Source organism: Haemaphysalis longicornis, unplaced genomic scaffold, assembly GCF_048455015.1.
Source record: "Haemaphysalis longicornis isolate Haplotype H1 unplaced genomic scaffold, Haemaphysalis longicornis Haplotype H1 scaffold_8, whole genome shotgun sequence".
In the NCBI taxonomy this organism is placed as follows: domain Eukaryota; kingdom Metazoa; phylum Arthropoda; class Arachnida; order Ixodida; family Ixodidae; genus Haemaphysalis; species Haemaphysalis longicornis.
In genome coordinates this window covers 113,466,822-113,484,769 of record NW_027526445.1, presented here as the reverse complement: position 1 = coordinate 113,484,769, position 17,948 = coordinate 113,466,822, and the positions used below count along the sequence as shown (strand labels likewise).

General features: G+C 47.9%; 1 protein-coding gene across 1 annotated transcript in view; it reads right to left on the bottom strand.

Moving 5' to 3' along the window:
- The window catches only part of LOC144148445 (high-affinity choline transporter 1-like), a 37,557-nt gene extending 23,479 nt beyond the window's left edge, over nucleotides 1-14,078 (bottom strand). Inside the window, exons 1-2 of the mRNA XM_077679982.1 lie at nucleotides 13,960-14,078; nucleotides 2,784-2,881 (exon numbers count right to left, since the gene is read on the bottom strand). Coding sequence (XP_077536108.1) covers nucleotides 2,784-2,881; nucleotides 13,960-14,078 — 217 coding nt within the window. The remainder of the gene's footprint in view (nucleotides 1-2,783; nucleotides 2,882-13,959) is intronic.
- Between the last annotated feature and the right edge of the window lie 3,870 nt (nucleotides 14,079-17,948).

Below are 17,948 nucleotides of genomic sequence, written 5' to 3'. Positions count from 1 at the left end.
ATGGACTCTCCACTACGTACCTTTTACCCCCAAAGAGCATCGTAAAATTAACGTTACACTCTCCTCCACAGCTTTAAAACACTACGGGATACAGGCTGTTCTACAAGCTACAGCTCACTCACTACTTAAACGGTGCATGCAGAAAAATGCAAGTTTGTTTTATTCGAATGATTGTGCTTTGTGGTGCCCCCAGCACTCATGCGGAAGCAAACGATGCTTTGTCCACTGACAAATTAATTATTTCAAGTTAAAATGTTGATCCTCCCGCCAAATCAGCGTTTTCGTGAAGTCTGTAATGATATGTCACGCGCTGGGGAGACTTGTTTACAGTTAGTCCATCTAGATGGCGCGACCATACCGCAGCGGGCCTTTTTCTGCTTTTGTTTTTTACCGTATTTTCTACCTGGCTGGTTAGGTGTGTTGTTTCGTGAAACATCATGGTCGCTCGACAAATATGGTCACGTAACACACCAACTCTTAGCTAACCGGCCAGTGTCGTCTGAGACAACCCCAAAGCGCCGCAGTACTGCGCAGCTAAAAACACAGCATAGTGTTCGCATACCAACAGCAGTACGCATCGGAACTTGTATGTTCGTGCGTACTTCCGTAACTTCCACGGTTTACTGCACCATTCTTACGGCTACATAAAGAATGTTCCCTAAATGTAAGCGCAAATACCTCGCTCGGAAAGCTTATAAGCGCTCGTAGTTTGCATTTGCTTCTGCCGGCCTCAGTCAATCGCAGAGCTGTCACATACGACATCATAGGTACTGCTGCGGGAAAGGAGATGGTGGGTCGCATGGCCATTCACTTTTTTCCTAATTATGAAGCTTATTTGAACAAAGTTTACCATAAAATTGGGGACGGTATGGTTCTAACGAGGCAATCTTTCGAATGAACCAAACTTGTGTTTTGTGCGCATGGTTCCTTTAAGAATGCTTGGTGGATCTTATGGACATGAGTTCTCTTTGCTACGTATCCTCCACGCCAAAAAGCATCAACACATCCCAGAGGGCAAGATGCTTTATGCACAAGGTTATTGCGGGGCTATGATCATAGATACAAGCTATGGTTTATTTAAGTTGCTTGAGCTACTAGAGAACGGAATAACAGACGAAAACGAGTTCTGGTGAGGAAAAAATTTACTGGGAGAAGACCCTGGCCGTGACAAAGACACTTTCATGTTCCCCGAGCAAACTGATATCTTGTAGAGCTGCACCAAGAAGTCGTAAGAATCCGCCGGTGCTTGCAGGGTGCCTTGCGCATTACAACGTAAATTCTACGTTCACTGCTGCACTCGAGGGACTTGAACCGCAAGCCTCGCATGTACTGGGACGTAACTTACAATCTTTGGGTAGTGATTAAGACACACCCACGAGAAATTGTTGAAGTCTTCTTTTTTTTTGGGGGGGGGGGCGGCGAGGGGGGAGGGTTGCATTCTGCAGTTATCCCAAGTAATCAAACATTTTCATCAATGTTTAGCAAGGGTAATAGGAAATTCTTGCACATATCGCACTGCTTAAAAAGTGTTCAGAGAAGAATATGTACCGTTCCCGCCCGCGCAAATGGGTTTTCATGCTATCTCACCCTTCAAAAAATTGGCCGCGTATCTGCTTCTTTCGTTGCAAATGTCGTCAAAAGACGATAGTATTTATCGACTTTTGCCAAGTAAATGCCTCCCTTCGCTTTACCGCTCACCTCTCATGTTGTTCCTCTTGCATCGCGCTCCTCCCAAGGTAAAGACACCAAAGGTTTGCTTAAATCATTTTAAATTTCCCGCGTTCCACTGCTCCAAACCGGGTGTGTCGATGCGAACGCTGCCGTACGGCGAAGACGCGCGTTAATCGAGGCACCCTACTTCAACGTTTATAGAACCGCGTTTCCCTACTCCACGTGCGTTGCAAGCAGAACGTGGAAACTATCTAGTGGAACCTTGCGTAACTGTTGCCGGTTGATTTCTTAAAATGGCGCCAGAAGCTATAGTGGCGCTGGCGACAGCAGGCGACGGCGGAGTGAATTCTTTTTCTGCAGTTGATGAAGTATTTAATTTCGCAAATGTCAAGCATGTTTGAATTTTTATAAAGGAACACTGCAAATATCACTTCTGTATTGATTTGTTGTCTCATATTTGCGTAATATCTTGTTCTTCTTCAACAATGTTGACAAGTCTGAACATTACACCGGACCAAGACGGGTAGATTTAGCTGTGACTATATAAGACTATTGCGCAGGCATTGTTTTGCTTTGGCCGGGTGGCTGAATCGAGTCACAGACAGACAGACGGACAGACATACAGACAGACCAAAATTTCTGGGTTTAAGTAGCCCAAGAAAGACTATCGTCTTTAAAATTTTAACACCATTGCGTGACAGACGTGATTAACGCACACGTGCGCGCGCACACGTAAGCAACACGCTATCATTTCAGAACCGATATTTATTCTTAAAGTTGACTGTGTCCACAACAGGAAGGCGAAATTGAAACACAACAAACGCTTTAGCAATGGCGCAAGCCCACACAAACGCACACGCCCACGCACGCACATGCGCACGCACGCACACACGCACGCACACCCATTAATCTGTTTATTACCATTCAAAATTACTATGACATGTCAAGAGTTATAGCCGAATAAAAACTGTGCGACATCTATGCCTGACGTCTTTATGATGCGGCAATGCGCTAGCCTATAGACTGTCTTCGGCGAGACCCGACTGTTGTTTCCGCGCACCATTTATGCTGCCGCGTGCGCAGCGCCGTTATCACCGCAGTAGGAAGCTTACCCGTCATTGAAGCGAAGCTCAACGATAGCGGCACGCGCCTGCTGGCGAGGAACAGACGCAGCAGGTAGGCGTTGGTGTCGGTGTCCTTGGTCGTCCGCCTGGTCGCACGAGAATGCGGGGAGGAAGAGATGAGCCCGCTATTCAGAAATGCCACCCCAGCAGGCCTCCCTTGAACTAAGTGTCCCCACGAGTGCCCTTATATTTGGTAAATACGGTTGTAGCATAATTTTCACGCACATACGCTTTTACAGGCGCATTGGGCCCTGACACGATAAGGAGGAGATGGAGAGTGTGTGGGGACTGGCTTGGCTCAGTACTGTGATGGCTGACATATTGCAAGTGGATCGCTTCACCCGCAACCATGGTTCGTTTCTGTTGTCCTGTCGCCACGTAACATCTTTAGGAGAAGAAAATTTTTAGATATGTACTTTCTGTCTCTTTGCTTATTTCTCGGAGAGAATCAAGATGGGAAAAGGAAAGCGAAAGAAGAACACAACACAATACCGTCTATAACATTTTGATTTTAGACCTATTTGCCTGGAAGGTCAAGAAATTTAAGTTTAATCATCATCATCATCATCAACAGCCCACTAGGTCCACTGCAGGATGGAGGCCTCTCCCTGAAACCTCCCAGCGCTCCTTTCCTGCGCCGCTCGAGTCCATTCTTTGCCTCCGAAATTCTTTATTTGGTCCCTCAGTCGAGTAATTCGGCTTCCCCTTCTTCTAGACCCGTTTATTGGTATCCACTTTGTCCCCCTAGTGGTCCACAGGCTTTTATAAAGCGTTTTGTAAAATCCAATCCCCCTTAATATTCATTTCTGGCTCTTCATTTTTTCCTTAACTTCACTGCAGAGAAATTATGTTATCCCCTAGCAGCGACCATCTTGACTCCTTTCACATCTCTGAGCGTTGTCGTTGCCACTGAGCCTAGCACATTAAAAATAAAACTATCACATTTAACTTTCAAAGCAACTCAGACCGCAGGCAGCGGATCTACTGACGTCCCATTGCCAGAATATTTGGATGAGGAGGACGAAGGGGCTCTTCTCGTCGACGCCGCACCTGGGCTATAAGGCGCGTAGCAGTGGAGGCCTCCGGGATTACTTATACCACCTCAGGAATCTCTAATATGCGGCTACAATCTCATCACACAGCCGCTTTCGTTTTTCGCGTTCGTCAGCAAAACAGCCACTGAGGCCGGGATCTGGCACTATATCAAAGGCAGTGTCTATTCAGCCGGCGGAAGTATTAGTCCTAGCGTGCTTTAGCGTGTTTTATCCAATCACGGGCAACTGGCCTGAGATAAATGTGTGGTGTTCCTATCGGCTTCCGGAAGAATAGGCTTTACCTATGTCAAATGAGAACTGGCGTAACGTGGGAGTTGCGTCGCCTCCGACTGAGTCCAGCATTACTACACCCACTATGTACAAAGGTTGACCGTTCGTCGAAGACGGTGCTGTTTTGCTAGAACTCGTCTAACGAATGTGACGTGCTTGTTGGTGCGTCGATGCTCCTCAAAACAAAGTGTCAGCCCGAGTAAGGGGTGAGACTACAGAAATGGACAAGATGTTCTCAACGAGACCACTGCACGGGACTCTTTTTAAGGCCCGCGCACAGCCCGAACACGCTTTGGGAAGCCCGATCCGACCCGGGCGCGTATTCCCAAACCATATCCCATAGGGGCCCAGGCCGACCACACCACCTTCAAACAGCGACGTCACAGCGTGACGTCATTTCCTCTTCGTGCGCGACTTCATGCGACCTGCGTTTTTTTTTTTTTTTCTCTCGTTTTGGGCGGCGGCCGATGGTTTCGCTCCGTGCGCGAGGCTGGCGCACATTAAGTACAAGTTAAAGGCCCAACCACATGCAGCGAACTTTCGGCGTTTTCTCGCGTGGCGACGCGAGCTGACGCGCGAGCAACGCCGATGTGTACGCTCGCCAGATATCGGAGTCGACGCAGCGCGAGAAAGCAGCAGAAAGCGGGCAGCAGCGGTCGGGTTTCACGTCCTTCTCGTGCTTTGGGGTCATTCCTTTCAGCAGAAGAGAATCAATTTCTTTTTAACTTGCGGTTGTCGGCTGCCTTGAGACAAACTGCAAGCTATTTCTGTTCGATAGCGCTCATTCATTTGTGGTTTGTTTGGTTTTCTTTGGGGGGATCGGGTACTTGTGATAGCTCTTTTTGAGTTAAATAAGGGAGCTCTGGCTACGTCGCTTGTAGTATTAGCATGATGGGTCTTGGCTGCAAGATTGGTGCGTGACGACCAAGCCTTATCAACGCCAGAATGCTATAGCGGCGCATGCCATTATATTCCTTGCTACCGTGGCTTGCGTAGGGTAGCCCGAGGTTTTGCGATAGCTTTTCTTGACTCAAATAAGGGGGCTGTAGTTACATCGCTTGTAGTAATAGCATAACTGCCCTAGGATCCAAGATGGGTATGTAAGAAACAAGCGTTACCACGGCTCAAATTTCTCAAGGACGGCCAAAGCAAATTACTCGACAATATTCGTTGGCAGCCTCTGTTAGGGTACCAAATTCTTGGCACCCGCGTCGCCTCCTGGCGTGGTCGAGCGGTTGCACGCTTGTGGGCTGGCGTTTTGTTTTGAAAGTCCATTGTTCAAATCTTTGCAAAAGCTCGTTTTTTTTTTTTTTTTGCAATGAGGGTTTCACCGGCTTCTCTGATTTTCTTTTTTTTTTTTTCAAGGCAAACAAAGGGCGCCAGAGTGCCTTGCCGTTTAACCTACAAGTGACGTCCGACGGCAACCTCAGTATCAAGGCAGCCCCGAAATTTGCTTTGCTCACACTTTGAATTCATGAAGCTGCAGTCGGTACACAACATCAAGGTTAAATCAAGTAGCAAGTAAAGTTGTGCTAAGTGCGTCTTCGGTCATCATCCTATCTTAATTTGTTCAGATTTGACGGTAATTACTTGAAATACATCTCGCTGGATGTCAACATTTGCCCCCCCCAGTTCAACAATCGACAATAACTTCTCAGGAATGACTTCAACTAATGGCATGTTTAATACAAACGTGTCCAACAGCGCACTGACGCGGCGGCTAGCGCGTGACTATACTATTACACTATAGCGTGACTTCGCCGGTCTCATGCCCCGGTGACACGGCAGTTTTAATCGCGATCGAGCTCGATCCCGCTCGAACTCAATCCTGGTTTCTCAAGCGCGATCGAGGCTTCCAAGTGCGATCGAACGAAATCGGCGATACTCTCGTCCCGCTCAGTAATGGCACAGAAGGTGGCAACTTCAACCAACGCCACAAATTGGGTCAAATAACTTCACCCAAATGAGCGGACGGTAACATTTACATAGTTAAGTATTCCTACGGCCGCGCGTAGTTACCAGACGCCGGCCGCAAGTACATTGTTAGCGCCATCTGGCGTACACGAATGCAACCGGTGCAACTTCTCGATCGCGATTGAAACGTGCCGTGTAGCTGCGGCACTGCGTCGAGCGCATTCGAAAACTGGATCGCGATTCACTTCAATCGCGATTGAAAGTGCCCGTGTCTGCGCGTTGCCGCCGAACGACGCCAACGCTCGCGCAACGCGTGATTTCGCGTCCATGTAGTTAGGACTTTGACCTTTTCGTACCTATACGTTCCGGAAAGCACTCCCATTAAAGCATACAAAAATTTGTTTTGTTCTTTTGTGGTCGCGCTGCTTCGCGGCGGTCGATGGTTTCGCTCCGTGCGCGAGCATGACGTACGCGCAGGGAAGCTGAAGCACAAAGTATACCTTTGCATACCGGTTCTCGCTTCTCACTCTCCGCCCCCTCTAGCGAGCCTGCAGACGCTTGTCTTCCATCCTGTTCCTAGTTAAGCTAGCGCTGGGCGCGGTGCTCTAAGTGCGCGCGAAGGCGGATGCTTTTTCACGTACATGTGGTCATTGTTTACGTTCCTGAAAGCGAACACTCGATCATTACAGTGAAGACAAAATGTTTTTTTGATCTAGGGTGGTCTTTTGGATTCCATACCGAAGCGCAGAACGTTTGCTCCCAATCAGTCGAAAGCATACGCGTACGTCGGTCGCTCATCTGCTGTTAACATCAGCGAGCGTGTTGATCCGTTTTTACAATTGCGTCATTACCGTCAAATCTGAACAAAATAAGATACGATGATGAACGAAAAAGCACTTAGCACAACTTTACCTGCTACTTAATTTAACCTTGATGTTATGTACCGACTGCAGCTTCATGAATTCAAAGTGTTGCAAAGCAAATTTCGGGGCTGCCTTGATACTGAGGTTGCCGTCGGACGTCACTTGTAGGTTAAACGGCAAGGCACTCTGGCGCCCTTTGTTTGCCTTGAAAAAAAAAAAAATCAGAGAAGCCGGTGAAACCCTCATTGCAAAAAAAAAAAAAACGAGCTTTTGCAAAGATTTGAACAATGGACTTTCAAAACAAAACGCCAGCCCACAAGCGTGCAACCGCTCGACCACGCCAGGAGGCGACGCGGGTGCCAAGAATTTGGTACCCTAACAGAGGCTGCCAACGAATATTGTCGAGTAATTTGCTTTGGCCGTCCTTGAGAAATTTGAGCCGTGGTAACGCTTGTTTCTTACATACCCATCTTGGATCCTAGGGCAGTTATGCTATTACTACAAGCGATGTAACTACAGCCCCCTTATTTGAGTCAAGAAAAGCTATCGCAAAACCTCGGGCTCCCCTACGCAAGCCACGGTAGCAAGGAATATAATGGCATGCGCCGCTATAGCATTCTGGCGTTGATAAGGCTTGGTCGTCACGCACCAATCTTGCAGCCAAGACCCATCATGCTAATACTACAAGCGACGTAGCCAGAGCTCCCTTATTTAACTCAAAACGAGCTATCACAAGTACCCGATCTCCCCAAAGAAAACCAAACAAACCACAAATGAATGAGCGCTATCGAACAGAAATAGCTTGCAGTTTGTCTCAAGGCAGCCGACATCCGCAAGTTAAAAAAAAATTGATTCTATTCTGCTGAAAGGAATGACCCCAAAGCACGAGAAGGACGTGAAACCCGACCGCTGCTGCCCGCTTTCTGCTGCTTTCTCGCGCTGCGTCGACTCCGATATCTGGCGAGCGTACACATCGGCGTTGCTCGCGCGTCAGCTCGCGTCGCCACGCGAGAAAACGCCGAAAGTTCGCTGCATGTGGTTGGGCATTTGACTTCTACTAAATGTGCAAGAGCTCTCCAGCGCCGCAGCCCCAGCCTCGCGCACGGAGCGAAACCATCGGCCGCCGCTTAAAACGAGAAAAAAAAAAAAATCCACGTAGCATGAAGTCGCGCACAAAGAGAAAGTGACGTGAAGGGGGTGTGGTCGGCCTGGGCACCTACGGGATATGGTTTGGGAATATGAACCGGGCACGTAACACCTAGCCCGAACCCGGCCCGGATCCGGGCGTCCATAAGTCTAAGTCCGGGCCAGGCCCGGGCTTAGATGCCGATGAGAATATTTTGATCGTCTTTGAGTGTTTTCGTAGTGGCAATCAGACGGAGCATCTAGTCTGTACAAGCACGTCATGAACTGGAATGCAACAAATTAGGGTTAAGAACTGCGCGTACTTTACCTACCATCCGAAGTTCACGTCACATCGGCGTAATAATAGCTGGTACTCTTACGCAATACACACCATCACGTTTGATGACCGGATTCTTGGCAAGTTCAGGTGGTTGTTGCAGACACAAATTGGTATTGCTGAAATTTTATGCTCCGCGTTTGAATCGACGAGTGTACACGTGATTTAAGTATTTGACCTGATGGTGATGGTTGGATTTTTTATGGCGCTAAGCCAACTGAGGCATACAGTGCCAAATCAGTGGTTGTGTATAAGGAGTGAAGTATAAAACATTAAAATCGCTCAATAAGAACTAAAGATCAGTTGAAGGCAATGATGGTGGCTGGTATATAGGGGCAGTGTTGATTATGCATGGTAGGAAATGAGGTTTAAAAATTTATCATCTGACAAATACTTAAAAACACCTTTAACTCTTTCGCTACCGCCGGAAAATTGACTAATCTTAGGGGTCCAAGAAAACATTTTTTTTTCCTGCTAAAAAATTGGTTAGGCACTAATTGCAGGAGCACAAAATGCTGTTTTTTAAAGGGATTTCCAATAATACCAGTTTTTAAAGGTTTTTATATATCATAGTTGTAAAAAAATATCAAAAGCAAAATTTTTGTCAAGTTGTCGAAACATGATAAAAAAGGAGTGGTGTATATTAAACCACCGGTAGTAAAAAAAATTAAAATATACATTTTGTAGGAAAACATTTCAAAAACAGGCGCTAGAAAAAAAGTCGATTTGCGGGGAACAGTTTGTCAGATATAAAAAAAAAAATGTTAGCATGCACGGTGCTCGTGTCATGCGGTGAAGCCCAACCTCTAATTCAAAATGTGCAATTTCGGGTGGTTTCCTGGAATAAATCTGGCGGTTTGTCATCGTCAGAGGCACCAATTCGCCCTCACATAACGTAAAAACATCTTCTCAATGGCTGACTTTGCATTTACAGCGAGCACAATATTTGGGACAAGCACGCGATGCGGAAAAAAACATGCATGAAGTTGAAAACGGAACGCCGTGGCTGATGCTTGTCGTTCACGATCAGTTATCTCTCAAAACATAAAGCTGAGCTTTATTATCATCCTCTTACTCGCAATTGTAGCCTTGCTCGCATAAATGAGGTACGATGAGCTAGAATCGTGCCCTGCTATCTTTGGCCGAGTATCAGTTGGGCGCTAAAAAAGATCAGCACAACGAGCCTCCTCAATTGCAGCGCCACCTAACATTTTTCAAATGAAACAGTACAAAAATTTATCAGAGCCTCCGTCCGAATAGACAGTTCAACTAAGCAGCAACATTAGACAACTCTGGTGGAGATCAGTGTATTAGACACTCGGATACACCCTCGCATGGAAACGAAACTGGAAGGCGAACAGCTGGCAGTGTAAGGCTGGTTTGAAGCGCTGTCCTGCGCGGAACAGATATCTGGCGACTGGGTGTGACCTTTTGACTTGCATCTGGGGCGGTATTCTCGAGTTTTGTCCCTTTTGCGTCCCTTTCAAAAGTGTCCCTTTTGGCGAGTCCTGATTGGCTAAAAGCCAACAACCGGAAGTGACGTAACGCAAGCGCGGCAAACCTACTGCCAACCTTCCTCCATGCTGCCAACGTCCACCTCTAACCGGAAGTTACGTCACGATGAAAGGGACGCAAAAGGGACGTTTTCAAAAGGGACAGTTACGAGAATACCGCCCCTGAAGTTCTTATCGCAGAAATCGGGTTAGGGTAGGGGGAAATCAGGAGCGCCGTGCTTTGTTCGAGGATCAGTCGCGGACGCTTCCTGCGCCATGGCAGGTAGCCTTGAAGTTGGGTAACTGTGTAGTAGCGCTGAATATGAATTTTGCGATGCAGAAACGAAACCGAAACTGTTGTAAACTGTTTGCGAATGGTCCTGGGGTAAGTAGAACTACCACAGTACTTAGAACAACGTGCGCAAAGGCAATAAAACTGCCTAAAATCATAAAGTAGCTTTGCAACTAGGTACTGCTTGACATTTTCAGCCGATTTCTTGGATTAATACTGTCAGTGCGCGAACCTGACGATCGCGAATCGTTTGCTAGTTCCCCATTCACCCTCTGATAGCAAAAAACAAGCGCTGATGCAGAGTATTTACGAGTTGCACGCACTCTTCGTTGGTAGCCGTGACGCGCGATGACCACGCCCCTTTTCCACACCCAGGTGATTCAAAAGCGTGTCAAAAATCACGTTTCCGTTGCAAAAATGAAAACAAAACTGATTTTGAAAGGCCATTTTCTAATCTAACGCCGAACAGCTTTGCGTGTTAGAGAAACGCCTGGAACGCTATGAAAAGGCGCTCCCAAAATTATCGATCAAATTGAACGATTTTGATAGGCGCGGTAGCGAAAGCGTTTAACCGGAAATCATAGCATCGTCACCCAAAAACAATGATGGGTGGAATGGAATGCGTTGTGTGTAGAGTTGCGGAAAGTGTTTGTTCCATGTTGTGTCGAGTGACTTGCATTGAATGAGTATGTGAACTACGGATAGGGCCGGTCCGCAGCTGCTGCACAGGGTCTTCAAGATCCCGTGAGCCGATACGAGTGCGTTTCATGGGTGTGCCCTATCCGTAACCTAGATAAGGCGACTTCCGTGTGTCTGTTGTGTGAGTCAGCTGTGTACGGTCCCATGTGTGGCTTTATTACATCTAGTTTGTTGTCTGTCAGTTCAGTTTAGTGTGCTTGCCATGTTCTATGCAAGTGTTGTCTTATGTGTGGCTTGAGGTCTGTATATGGTACCGTTATGTCTATAGTGTTGCTGACTGCAGCAGCAGCGGCTCTCTCGTGTGCCAACTCGTTGCCAGCGATCCCAGCCAGCGTTTGTTATGTTATGGTATGTAGGCTGCTACTTGTTGCAAAGGCATGCTCCAAAGGACGTTAAAAGCTTCTCTATCAGGTGACCTCGGGTGTCCGTGCGAGAAAAGCCCCCCAAAAAATTGCGCGAATTCAGGTCACCTGTGAGGATGTGTGGCTTTTCACCCAGCGCCTCGAAGTCAGAGCTCGAAAGTGCAAGATCAGGAGGTATGCAATTGGAGCATACCGTTATCAATTTATTAAATATTATTGTACGAATTGGTAGAGCCAAAAGGATAGTCATCAGAGTGATAGGGTTGAATGCTAAGGATTTCCGGGCGTTTATTGCCACACCGCCCAAAGAGTGTGTGTGCAGCCATTCATGTCATGTGTGACATTCCTGTCAAAGAAATGTGTGTGAGTGCAGTTTCAGGGAGTTTCTTGGACACACATGACGCTTGGCTGATTAGCATGCGGGATCTCGTACGCATCGTCAAGATTATTCAGAAAGCCTCTGCAGTTCCATTGAACAATATCTTCTCTTCCCTTTATTGAGTGTTCAGAGCTACTGGAGTGTGACTATGTATGTAAGGTGTTTCGGGCTTGAACTCTTGGAAGGGTTTTTTTTTTTTTTTACCTTCTCTACTGACGTGAACGCCGCGGGCCGTTCCGTTCGCTGCCACGCAGGCAGGAAAGGTGCGATGTCCATCTCATCATCAGATTAGGGGGTTGGGGGGGGGGGGGGGCGGTAGTTGGCGGACCGATCCCACCGGACTTCGCACCCTTTACGGTGGCCTTCGCTCGATCCGCGACCACCGAGGGCGTCAGGAGCGCCCCGGGCACATGTGGTGCGGCGGGGGTGGTAACTTCCGCGGGTTCCTCCGTCTCCATCTCCTCCGGGCCCTCGGGTGTGCTTCAGCCCGGTGGAAAGAGAACAGTTGATACAGCGGCATCGCCAACTGACGTGGTTGCCACCACAGCCGCTTCTGGTCACGTGTTGTGGTGACGGGTTGGGCTGCTTGAGCCAACCCGGGGTGTGTGAGCATAAGTGGGACCATGTCCGACTCGCGGTACTGGTTCCCTACCGAAACTAGACGTCGCTACGCCCCCCCCCCCTTCCCCCCCTACCCCCCGTCGAGATGGTCGGCGTACTTCCGAAGAGGGAACGAGGCGAACCTCTTCCGCGCCTCTTGGAAGATGACAATTTCATGTATCGTAACATTGATTATCTGCTTCTCCACCTTAAACTTCTCCCATTTTTGCGCGTAGGCTGCATGGGCTCCCTGGAAGTTGGCACAGGTGAAGGTTTCGGAATCACGGTTTTCAGAAGCATGGTGATGCTGGCCGCACTTAGCGCACGTACGTCGGCCACGGCAAGAGTTTGTGCCTTGCCCGAACCGTTGGCACTTGAAGCAGCGCCGCGGGTTCTGGATGTACGGGCGGACAGAACAATGGATAAAGCCAGCATTTATGGATTCTGTAACGGTAGATCGGTCGAAATTCAGTATAATGTATTTATTTGCTGTCGGTTTGCCATCGCGGCGTATGAATATGCGCTTCACAGCCGTGATGATCCCTAAAGCCTCCCAAAAGGTCGGCACCGGTTTCGTGAACCAGATCTGCATCAGAGATCACACCCTGAGAGCTGTTGAGGCTGCGGTGGGGTGTGAACCTCATCTCCAGATCTGCTATGCGGGTTTATTTTAGGAGGATTGTTGATGGCTGCTGAGTTTCTACTTCAACAAGCACTCCACCAGTTCTGAGCTTTTTGGCGTCGTATGCTTTGCCGATAATACTTCAAGGAATTTCGCAACAAAAAAATATAAATTGAGAGCTAACCGGCTTCGATTCGTCCACAGATTCGACGATCATAAAACGTGGCTAGTTGTCTGGCTTTGGGGGTTCAGTTGGCAAGGGTGCGAATGAAGCTTTGGTGTGCCCCTTTCCAGGGTCCGATCACGTTTGGGGGGAGCGGATTTTCGATTTACCACATGGCATAGGAAAAAAAAGCAGGGAACGGGGGTACTTCCGTTGTCTGCCTTACCCTGATAGCTGAAGAGGTCCATGAGTTCCCTGCCTGGTAAACCGACAGGGAGCCCATCCGCCCGAGCATAACCTGGCTTCCGATGGCCACCGTTTGTGGTTTCTACCCTTCACCTTAACGCACATCGCCACGGTTGGTCACAGCTTATATTTGGGGGCTCGGGATCCGTGGTGTCTCCAGTACCGTCACCATGATTACTCAAGGTGCCCCGTGCCGTGAATATTTAACCTCCAGTCGTTGCTGAGCGGTGGTGTTTCTCTAGCCCGTGAGTGTATTTCTGGTCACGTAAGCTGCAATGCGATGAGGGCGTCATCTATAATACACATGTAATTAGACATAGGTGAAGAGCCCCAGGTTGTCTTCCCCGCTGGGCATTCCATGTAATAATTTCTTCGGTATGTTATACCCCAAAATATAAAATCTTGATGTAGCTCATTAAAAACCGCTAAAATTACAGTATACTGAGTATCACACCCAGGAAAACACGTTTTTAAAACCATGCGTACAGCTAACATTAATGAGCGCATAAAAACAAACCCAGAACATTCATTTTACCCCTCTCTATTACCCTTCACTTCGGAAATATTAACGGCTGGGACCATTAATTCAGACCATACCCCGGCCCGTGCCCACGGCGTCTCGCCTAAGCCCGGCCAGGGCATGCCGATAACGGATTTCGAGCGGCCCGGCTTCGCCGGCGCTGTGCTCTACTCAGCCCGGGAACATGCAGTGCTCTAGACTACAATTGTGGCTTAGGGACGTACCGATGAAGTATTGAATTCATGTGCTCGATGTGCATCTTGCGTCCCGACCAGACGCCCACTGTGACGACGGCGATGTAGTAGAAGATGAGCGTCAGGGCGCCGAGAATGTTGATCGCCATTACAGCTTTTCCGGTAGTGGTGGTGGGTGGTGGTGGTTATGGCGGTGGACCATAAAAATGGCGCTTGCGAATGGTAGAACGAGCAGCGTCGAGTGCTTCGCTCGTCGTCGTCCTTCTCAGCCTCCAATGGCCGCCTTGCTTATTTATTTGTTTTGTTTTACAAGCATACCCGCATTGCAAAAAGGCGCGTTATATCTGTGGGAATTTATTTCGCTACAAACAAGAAAACGTGCTGCAGTTAAAGCTTTTAGTTTAGTTTGACAATGGCAAAACATCCGGGGGAAAAGTACCGCATTCGCGGATTGCCCGAGGAAAAGCAATGAAGTAAAAAAAGCTGAAATTAGATGATGTATACAAAATTGATCAATTGGCCGCGTATCTGATGACTTCGCTTCAAATGTCGTCGAAGTACGATAGTCTTCCGCCGAACCTGCAACGTAAAGGCCTCGCTTCTATGCCCCGCCCAACTCTCGCGCTCCTCCTCTCCCGTCTCGCTCCTACCACGATAAACGCTGGTAAAGTTTACTCAGTTGTCCGCCCCTTCACTGCTTTCACGACAGAAACTGCAACCTTTCCTTACTCATGCACTTGGAATGCCGTTACGGTGTTTAGTGTCGGTGCGAGCGCTTTTTGTAGTTTTGGTGAGAAGTTTTTTAAACGCGTAGTTTTCAATTCAGTGTTTCAAAAATCAAGCCAACGTAAATTTTAAATTAAAAGAACACTGGGCGTATCAGTTTCGTATTGATGAATTAGCGGTTTGGAAAGATTTTGCCTATAAAAACTCCTTCCAGATTACTTTTGGCCAGGTGGCTGAATGGAGGGACTGACAGAGAGACAGTCAGGGAGACAGAGATACATACCAAAACTTCGGCTTTATGTTCCCGGGGAAGACTCGCCTTTAAAAGCGAAAAATTGGAGGTCTTTTCGTACATTCGGGGCACGGCCCCATATTGCCCACTACTATACTCCAGTGGTAGTAATAGCACTAAAATATTGTGATCGATCCCTCTTTTATAAGAATCGGTAAAACACGAAAGTTACAGGTGCCCTCACAGGAGATGTTGAATGTTAAAAGAATCTTCATCATGCGCGAACGGTTCCCGAGCCTGACACCGCCAGACTAAGTGACGCCGGCTCGCAAGAAACAAAAAAAAAATAACCGGTTTATTCCGGGACAACAAAACCTCAAATTACCTGCACAGAAACAGCAGCTTGAAACACAATAGTCATGGAAACAATGACACGGCGGAGCGTGCCTCAATTCACGCGAGTCTCCCGTACGCGAAGGCAGTGGCATCGAGACGCCAACTCTAGGCGCTCATTAGCGCCATGATGCGCTACTTCGCTTCGCCTCTCGTAGACGGCAGCGCCATCTGAGTGAGACATAAAGAAGGACATAAGGCGGGTTTGTAGGGCTGCTCACGTCGCTGCTCATAGTTGACTGGGTAGAGCGCCCCGTACCTCCCGTCGCGACGAGATGGCTCGAGAGGGCATGGGCTCAAATCCTGGCGCCGCAGCGTCAATGACACTCTTTCTGGCGATGTCACTTCCGTTACGGAAATGACGTGAGTGAGATCTTCGTGTACCCGGTCATAAAACACTTTCGTGTTAACAGTCTTATTGATCCGGCGCAGTGGGAGTGGTTCTCAATTCCAGGAATGCCTGCGATGAGCAGGGAACCTTCAATCTCCGGGCCAAATGTTTGTGGACGTCCAGATCAGTGCTGGCCAGCAGGTTCTCTTACAGCACGGCTGCGTTAATATCAGTGGAACTGATGATAGTTAGGTGTTACTGGCACAATGCCGACTGGGCAAAGAGCGCCAAACAGTTGTTACATATGAGAGATGACGATGTAGTGAAAGTCTGCGTGGAAATCAGTAGAAGTGCTGCGGTTATCCCGCCTTCTTAATACTACCGTCCTTGTTTATTAAAGCGAAGTGTTTAGTTTCTAACTGATGTCATCTGCAGTCTCCCCAAAAACGCATTGCAGGAAAGCCAACTTTCTGTCACGACGACGACGATGATGATCGTGGGTGAACTCAAGAAAAGTAAAGCGTATCTGAAGTCGTAACTGCTCCTATATCCCTCGATAACGTACCCCGCAATAATGCCAAACTGCTACCCGCACGGATATAACGGGTTTGGTGGAAGGGCATCTGGGGAACTTGTGCTGTCATGTGGGAGTGGCAACGGATGCCGCGCAACCTGCGGAGAGGACGGGTGTGTAAAGTTCCAGCCCACAACTAAATTGGTCATTTTGTTATCACTTACCTGATTTTACTCCTATTTTGCAAGTTGAGCTTTCTGCAATAGTAATGGCTTTAAAGAGGTTACCTCCACAATATTTCAATGTTGCTATTATTTCTGATTCCCTGTCGGCTTGTACCGTGCTAACATATAAAAAAATTCATTACTAACTTGTACCGTCAATTGCCTTCTGCCTCCCCATTTACGCGACATCAAGCTCATTTGGGTACCAGGTCACAGAGGCTGGTGGCTCAATGAAACGGCTGACTGTTTGTCCGGTTCATCTTTTGATGGCCCTATGGTGGAACTCAGCCATACCCCATTTCTCTTGGCTTGAGCAAGGTTCCGCAGATACCAACGGCTGGGGATAACACAAGGACGTACTATCGCATGCTTGGATGACTATGCCCATCTAGCACACACTTGCAATGCGCGATTTTGCGTATCCCGCCTAGCGTCACTAAATAAAGAAAGCGTAGCTTATTTTTTGACGCTAGTCCCGCCAGTGTGAGGTAACCTTAACACGCATCAGATGTGGAATACCTAAGCTTAATTTTTATTTGTATCGCGCTGGTCTCACCTCCACCGGCCTTTGTGCTGCTTGCGGTGAAAAAGAAAAAAAATGGACACTTTTTCTTGTGCTGCCGCGTTTTTTCTTTCATTCGGAAAAGGTGTCTAGCCGTAACAATTCAATGCATTGGCTTTCCTATGTCGATGATTGTACTCCTTTCGTTCGGGGCCACATGCCTGCGCTTTTGCCAGGGAGGAATAATTGCGGCCATTCACACGCATATATCAGAGACCAGCCGCCGGTCATGCTAACCCGTACAAAAATTGGTTTTTAGCCTATTCTGCAAACATGACATCAACCACTGATTCTTCCCTAACTCTATTATGTAATTTGGCAATAGTTTCCCAATTCAATTCTACAGGCTGATTTTGTATGGCTATGAGGTGGGCGTTTTAGCCTACAAAAACCGAACCCTTTTTTTGGTTTTGTGGCCAATCCTGCACGTGGGTATGCGCCATCAGAAAAGGCACAACAACAAATGCTTACCATGGCCGGAACCGAACCTGGGTCCGTCGCGTTATGAAGCTGACGTATATCCGATTTCGCCATTCCAACACGGTTAAAGTAGTTTAAGTTTGGAGAGGGGTGCATGGACGTGCAAATTAAGACAGAAAAAGCACCCACACGTCTAATGACGCCGATGGTTGAGCGCTAGGGAAATCCAAGGAATGCCGGTATCAGTCAAGTACTGGAGAGCGCAATCACAGTGTAGTAAACCGCGAGATATGAAACGGGTGCTGGTAGACAGAGCTCAGAGTCTAACGCTGTCGTTTCTACCAATAGCTTCTCGGTTGGTTCGTTTGGTGTTGAACTTAATTTGGACAGCTTCGCGTTCTCCCATCGTTTTTTTTTTTTTCGACAGAGGAGTATTTGATTTTTTGGAGCTTCCATTGTTATGCGGAGTCTTCTTCAGCGCCCTGAATCAGGTGTTTATAGGGAATTATTACGTGCCTTCCTTATTGTGCATCTGGGCTCCTCAGTTTGATCTCCTACCTTAGGTGGTGCGGTTATTTTTGCATTCAAAGCAAGTGGAACGCTCGGGTGAAAGGAAA